Source organism: Gavialis gangeticus, unplaced genomic scaffold, assembly GCF_001723915.1.
Source record: "Gavialis gangeticus isolate Ggan-Ray unplaced genomic scaffold, GavGan_comp1, whole genome shotgun sequence".
Classification (NCBI taxonomy): domain Eukaryota; kingdom Metazoa; phylum Chordata; order Crocodylia; family Gavialidae; genus Gavialis; species Gavialis gangeticus.
In genome coordinates, this window is record NW_017729032.1 from 20,748,607 (window position 1) to 20,756,078 (window position 7,472).

Here is a 7,472-nt window from a genome sequence, read left to right on the forward strand (position 1 = left end):
TCCCTTCCAACCCTAGAAACTATGAAACTATGAAACCTAAGTGACTCCACTTAAGCATTTCAGTGCCTAAAACTTAGACATTTTCCCCACAGAGGACCAATCCAGATATCTGGGCAGAGGTGCCTAATTTCCTTCTAGAATCAACATGGAGAGTTAGTAGTTGTTGGAAGACATTATCCAGACTCCGTAACAGGAAGGAGAGCATGCCTGAGTTTGGAGAAAAGAAAAGAGCCTGGTAGGTTGTTAGTAACAAATCTCAAAGTCTCTGACTCTCTTGTTATGAAAATAAAGTGCACACCTACAATATTCAGTTTTTTTCCAACCCTTTCTGAATAGCTCACGTGAGGGATGCTTCCAGGTCCTGAGAGCTGCGCCTGCCCTGGTCATGCCCTATACAACTTAGGGTGACCATGCAACTTTATTTCAATGTGTGGCACATGCAAGTCATGTCTACATGAGAGGCTTACTGTGGAGCTGCCTAATTATAAATGTCTCAGCCTCTACACATGTGGCCCTATTAGGCCACAGTAAACTAATAAACATGTAGTCATGCCTGCAGAGTGGGAGAAAGTGGTTAGTGCTTGCTGTTTAGCAGCAGTCTTAGGATTATCGTGGAGGTGATATAAACATAACCTTCAGGCAAAATAGGATCTGGGCCAATATATTTGTTGGAGGGAATGACAGGTTTAGGAGGAAAAGGTATGGAGTGGAGTGGATGTGCAGGGAAGTATCTTTTCAAATGACAACGGTGGATATTACTGCTTCCATTTCTGTCCTTCTTGAGTAAATAAGAGCTTGAACAGAGAGATGAAGCTCAAGGCATGAACCTTGAGCAAATCTTTCTGTGGCAGCTGGGCATCATAAGCAGGCTCTGCATTGAAAAGCAGGCATTTAAGATTGTGACAAATTTAACCCTGAAAAATGCAGTGGTAGAAATGTATAGTAAAACTCCCATTTATGGCAATGACAGCAGTTTCTTCTCAATGTACAATCTGTTAAAGCATTCATTAATACCAGTGTTGTGAGATACGGAGGTGTAACATATGAATTTTATCTATGTCAGGAAATGGCTTTTAACCGCTCACCATGGTTGCATTTTGCAAAGACTGTTGTACCAAAACCAAGCAGGAGCAGGTTTTATTTTATAATATTTCATACTAATCACCACACAGCCATTTGCATTACTGCACACCTTTCAGTATTGCAGACTCTGACTTCCTTTATCCTTGTGGTGTTAATGGAGTGCTTGCTGACTTTCTTTATGACTCTACTGTGGGCTTTGAAAAATTCACCGGTAGACAGGGAAGAATAAAGAAGAAACATCATTGACCTGGTAACAAAACTGCAGTTTGCTTAATTGCCTTTCAACTGATGCTCTGCATTTAGTCATGATTCTCTGGCAATACAGTCCCTTGCAAGTCCTTCTGCTTTTCCAGCTGGCGCAGAGGGATGTGTACACTGTTTTCTTTCATAATGTTGCAAACATCCCATCTGCGAGAGAGGAGGTTTCTTTTAAACAAAAATGCTGACAGATAGGAAACAGAGACTATGATCCCCAAAGTGAGCAGCATGGTGAATGTTTTAAAAGGGAACAGCTGAACATAGACCCCATCCACAAGGCAGCAGCCTGGGTAGTGGATAACAGGAAGGATTTTCAGGGACGGCTCCCCTGCCAACAGCCTCAGGAGGAACCCTAAGAGGATCCCAGCTGCTGAGCCGTATGTGTTGGTGTGAGGTATGAAGAGCACACAGCACAGCTGAGGAAAGAGGAGGGCATACACTAGCTCACCAGACAGGAACCACAGGTCATAAATAGAATGAGAATAAAAAGCCAGGCCAGCAGCTGCTGTCCCAAACACCAGCATAGAGGCTCTCATTGTCCATAAAACATCTTTCTCTGTAGCCTGTAAAACAAAAGAGCGCTGCTTTAGGAATCACCGTCTGCTTATTCCTAAATTCATTTGAGTCAAATTTCAAGGTTCCAAAGGTAACAGGACTTCATGGAAAGATGGCAGGATTATTGTGCCACGAGTCCCAATGTTTATCGGACTCCCCACCATATCAGCATGGTGTGAGCCTTTGCCTTTCGGTGCCATAGCCCAGCCCTCCCCAGCCCAGCTCTGCCACTTGACCTGGAAGAGGAATGTTCATATCATGCAGCAATAGTAGGTTACAATTTCCTTAAATGGATTAACCAACACATTGGATTTATGGACTCATTCTAGGCATGTTAAATTTCCTTAGCAGACTATCTTGGTGTGTTTAACACAGAAGTAATAAACGCAACCTAAGGTTTAAAAGGAGCAGGGCAAATATATCTTTCTATTACCTGTTATAATAGCTGACAAACAACTTGGTGCACAGTGTAAGATAACATACTAACTACGGCACCTCTCAAGTTGCTCTACAACCTGCTGAAGGCTTGATAGCGTTTCACCTCTTGTTATAACATAAATCCAGATGTTGGTATCATGATGGTATACAGTTACCCACCCTGGCAATCTTCAAAAAGGGTCTTGATGCCCACCTTGCTGGAGTCATCTGACCCCAGCAGTCTTTCCTGTCCAAGTGCAGGGGGCTGGACCCAATGATCTTGTAAGGACTCTTCCAGCCCCTAGCATCCATGAATCAGTTTCAAAGCAAAGTTTGTGTTGAACATATTTAAATGTATTACCCACTTTAACAACCACATTTTGCTCTAGAAGACTCGATGTTCTCCTAATACTTCTAGCAGTAGCCTCCCTCTTCCCACCTCCACATCTATACACAGGAACTGAAGCTGATCTAACTACATAAACAGGGGTTCCTCATGCAGAGCCCCCCATGCAGTGGGGGGCAGTGGGGATCACCCCACGCCCAGCAGCACCCGGTGAGCACTGGGGCTTTTTTTAAAACCCCGGGAGCTGGGGCAGGTGGGGGCAGCCATGGTGGGGCTAGGGCAGCAGGCAGGGATCAGGGGACTGGCAGGGGGTCCCCCATGGTCCTCTCCCCCCTCCTCCAGGTTCCCGTCCCCTGCCCCTAGGACTTACCAGCTCAGAGTGGCTGCAGCCACCGGAAAAAAAAAATGGAGAAAAGCCGCTCCTGCAACAGCCTCGGGGCTTCAGGGGGCTCGTGCAGAGCCCCCCACGTGACATGGGGCAGTGGGAATCACCCCACACCACGGAAGTGGTGAGTCTGGTGGGAGGGGGGGATGTTTTGGGGTGTTTTTTTTTCTTAAAGGGCCGGAGCTGGCCTGGGTGGGGCACCCATGGAGGGGCTGGGGGGCTCATGCAGAACCCCTCATGCAGTGGGGGGCAGGGGGAATTGTCCCCTGCCTGGCAGCACCCACTGAGCACCTGGGCTTATTTTTAATAAGTGCCAGGAGCTGGGGCAGGCGGGAGAGCCATTTCCAGGCTGGGAGAGCAGGCAGGGGATAGGCCTGGCTGTTTCAGAGATTTGGCAGCAGCCAAATCAGATTCAGTCGAATCTGATCGGGGCTGTGATTCAAATCACCAAATCAAATCGCTGTCCCCCGAATCAGCCGAATCCGAAGTGAATGCTAGCCGCTTTGCACAGGCCAGCTGAATAGAGCAAAAGAATCCTTCCCTTGATTTGTAGGTGAGACTCCTACTATTACAACCCAGTATGCTATTGGCTTTTGGGTTTTTTTGTTTTTTGCAACAAGAGCACACAGTTGGCTCATATGCAGCTTATGCTCTGCCATTACCCTCTTGTCCTTAATGCTGCAGTCTAGCCAGTCACTCCCCAGTCTGTATTCATGCACATAATTATTCCATCCCAAGTTCAGGACTGCACTTGTCCTTGTTAAATCTCATCTCACTGATTGTGGACTATTTCTCCAGTCTATCCAGGTTATTCTGGATCCTAGTCCTGCTCTCTGGAGCATCTGCAATTGCCCCTGTCATCCACAAATTTGCTAAGTGTGCACTCAATCCGATAATCCAAATCATCAATGAAGATATTGAACAATACTGGACCTAGAGCAGACTCCTGGGGCATGAGTATGATGCCTCCTCCTCCAACTAGATATTGAGGCATTAAGAACTACTTGATGAGTATGATGATACAACCAGTTATGTATAATGAATGTAAATGGTTAAACAACGATTATATTTCTACCGTTTATCACTTACCGCTTACTGTTGTGTGACCTCCAGCAGGAACTGCCCTGGCACCTTATGTCTTCACCATGCTCCAGGCACTGTGTGGGCCCCAGGGTGCTGGCAGAGAGCCACGGGTGGGAGGTGGCAGGTGCAGCTGAGCCACTAGGAGGCACTGCCCAGCTGCAGACCCACGGTTTCTCCTCACCCCCATGGGCTGGGGCTGTAGACCTCTTATGCCCAGATCCTGCCACCACGGGGAGGGAGGCGGGTGCCAGACCCCCAACAGAGGCCGTGTGGGGCCTTCCAGCTGCAGCAGCAAGACTCCCGGCTGCGAAGTGAGTCTGCCTGCCCCCTCTCCTCTCCCCGCAGTAGTGGGACCTGGGCAGAGTAACAAGCTCCCTATAACTCCCACTGTGCTTGTGCCACTGCAGCCCAGACCTGGAAGGCTCTTCCACATTGCCAGGGCCAGAGCCCAGACTGCCCTGCCATCTGATCCCTGTGGGGAGCCTGGCACCTCCCTCCTTCCCTCCCCGTGGGAGCAGGATCTGGGCAGAGGAGAGGTCCGTAGCCCCAGCTCTGTCCACAGCCCCAGCCCCATGGGAGTGAGGGGAAGCCATGGCTCTGCAGCTGGGCAGTGGTCCCTAGTGGCTCAGCTGCACCTGCCACCCTCTGCCTACAGCTCCCCACCAGCGGCCTGGGGCCTGCTCAATGCTGGGCAAATGGTGAAGACATAAGGGGCCAGGTCCAAGACCACTTCTTCCAAAGGTCACTAAACTAGGTATGAGCTATTGGTTAACCATTTAACTGAGATAACTGGAAGAGATTAAACAGATAATTTTTAAATGATATTTACATCCCTATCATGTACCCACTTTTGCTAACTGCACTTCGCTAATTCACCCGTGTGTTTTTTATTTGAAACTTTCACTTTGTCAGTAGACAATGACAGGTTAGACTTGGAGGAATTGGAAGTCTGCTCTTCAGTACACTATGAATTATTCCCACTAGCATCCTGATCTGAATTTTACAATTTTACAAAGAGTCAGTTTACCATGGGCCAGACCAAGATTCAGGATCCAGACACCTTTGTACCTTGGCATCTACAAACCTTGGATCCTGAACTAAAATCAGCAGCTCTCTAATCCAGTGATCCTCAGCCAGGGTGCAGTAGCACCTGGGGGTGTCTTGTGATCCTTTCATGGGTGCCATATAATTTAGCACTAAAAGGCATGGAAACAAGATTCACAAGATAAACCCAGAGATTTCAAATTGATTTTAACACTGTGGATTTCTTTCTAAGCTGTTGTGGTCTTTCTGAGTTCTTTCCAATGGAAAAATTGTTCTATTATTTTTCTGTATTCCAAAATCAAGTGAAAACTAAGAACTGATATTTTCTAAGGAGTGCCTTGAGTCTAAAGAGGGGTGCTTCCAGTCTCCCAGAGGGTGCCTTGAGTAAAAAATGGTTGAGAACTACTGGTTTAATCATTGTCAAAACAGTAATTAATTAACCTTGACTTAGAAAATCTATAATTCAAGTACTACCTTTTTCCTAAGAATTTTTCTGTAGATGTTGTGAGCAAATAAAGAGCCAACAGACAGAAGGGCTGAATCTGCAGAAGACATGACAGCAGCAGCAATAGCTCCCAAGCCACCAATGGAAATGTATGATGGACAGAGATAGTGCAGAACAAATGGCAGTATCATGGCTGATTCTCCTCTCTCTAAAGGGCTTGGAAGACCGTAGCTTGTCTGATTCCAGTCTTTAAAACAGAACAGAGAAATGTCATGTTAAATATTTAATTCTTTTTTTTTTCTTCAAAGCTGTATATTTTACAAGCAGCCATCCTATCTTTGCATCGCTAAGGATGAGAGCCTTCTGTTCTGGCACAAAGGGTGCAGACACATAAAAAATTAACCTTTTCAAGAATGTCACTGATTGGGAAAGGGTCACAGTTGTTCCATGTCAGAGGCGTCTGTACATAAACTGCCAAAGGTTCTAAATATTGTATTTTCTTGCGTGCAAAATACCCCAGAATATACTGCACATGTTGTTTCTGAAAGGATGAATGAAGGGAAAAAAAGGTTTCTCTAGAGAGCTTAATTTTCAGCTGACTCATCCTCGCTTCCTTACTTAACTACAACTGAACCCATAGCTGCTGCTGAAAACTAGTTTATACAGTTTATTCTAAAAAGAGCTAGAATCTGAGCTAAAAAGGCTGTGAAATAGGAAAAGATCAACCAGGGGCAGCTAGCAAACAGCAAAATTGCCCTAAAAAGGTTAGCTTGCATAGTGAAACAATTAGACCATTGAAGGGGGAGATGATCATTAACACATGTAGAGTGAAGAACATGAGTCATTAAATCAATTGACTCCCTCAGCTGCCTGGGAGGAAGTTCTCCTATACGAGGCAGAAAATCAGCTTCCCCCTCCCCACCTCTTTAAAGCACATACCCCAGTTTTGCAGAGGAAAGTGTGCATTGCAAGTGAGAAAAATATGATAGAACTGCCAAATATGATGGAACCTTTTAGGCTTGGCAGTGCTATCAAGCAACCACCAGGAGATGGTAGTGAGTAGCCAGCCCAATAGCAATTTTCTGCTTTCCCTTCTCACTGTTATTGAGTTCAATAAAAACCATTCCAGCACTTTACTAAAATGTGTGTGGTGATACCCTGACTGGGGTACCTAAGTGCCATAGCAGGAAGTCCTGCTTCGGGGTTCCCAGGGAGCTGGGTACTCAGGGGTGGTTAGAGTTTTGCATCTTTTAAAGAGCACTTTCTCCCAAGTCACTCGTTTAGGGTATGGTACATCCCAGGCTGATTGGGGAGTGCAGGCATAGTGAGATGGGTAGTGAGGGACACTTCCTCAACCCTTTCTTCTGTTTTTCCAGGGTGCTGGGTGTTCGGGGGGATGGAGGTTGCTGCCCAAGGTCTCTGAATCTTGCTGTGGCTTTAAAAGGACTTTCCCTACCAAGCCACTCAGTTACTTTCATAGCTTTCACTTAACCCTGGTCTGTAGTGTCCCAGGCTGATTTGGGGAGTGGTGGAGGTATGACAGGTGCTCAGGTGGGTTGTGGGGTATTGATGCAGTTATGTAGAGACGTGTGGAGGGTGGAGCATGTAAGGCAGGGCAGGCAGCTGTGTGGACTGGGAGTGGAGGGTAAGGAACAATTAACAATAAATAGGCCAGTTCACTTTGACTAAGCATGGAATTGCCATCCATTCTATAGTATTAATTGAAGTGGCTTAAGCTTTATCACTTGATGGGTACTATCAGTTAAAGATGCATCTAGTTACCTGCCCACCCAACCACAAACCATACACCTCCACCAAGAACCCAGAAGCAGGGGTCTAGGCAGACCCCATATAAC

At 46.4% G+C, this 7,472-nt stretch overlaps 1 protein-coding gene across 1 annotated transcript in view; it reads right to left on the minus strand.

The window, feature by feature from the left end:
• Positions 1–658: 658 nt before the first annotated feature.
• The window catches only part of LOC109303469 (high-affinity choline transporter 1-like), a 21,463-nt gene continuing 14,649 nt past the window's right edge, over positions 659–7,472 (minus strand). Inside the window, exons 7-8 of the mRNA XM_019525667.1 lie at positions 5,646–5,863; positions 659–1,904 (exon numbers count right to left, since the gene is read on the minus strand). Coding sequence (XP_019381212.1) covers positions 1,383–1,904; positions 5,646–5,863 — 740 coding nt within the window. The 3' untranslated portion in view covers positions 659–1,382. The remainder of the gene's footprint in view (positions 1,905–5,645; positions 5,864–7,472) is intronic.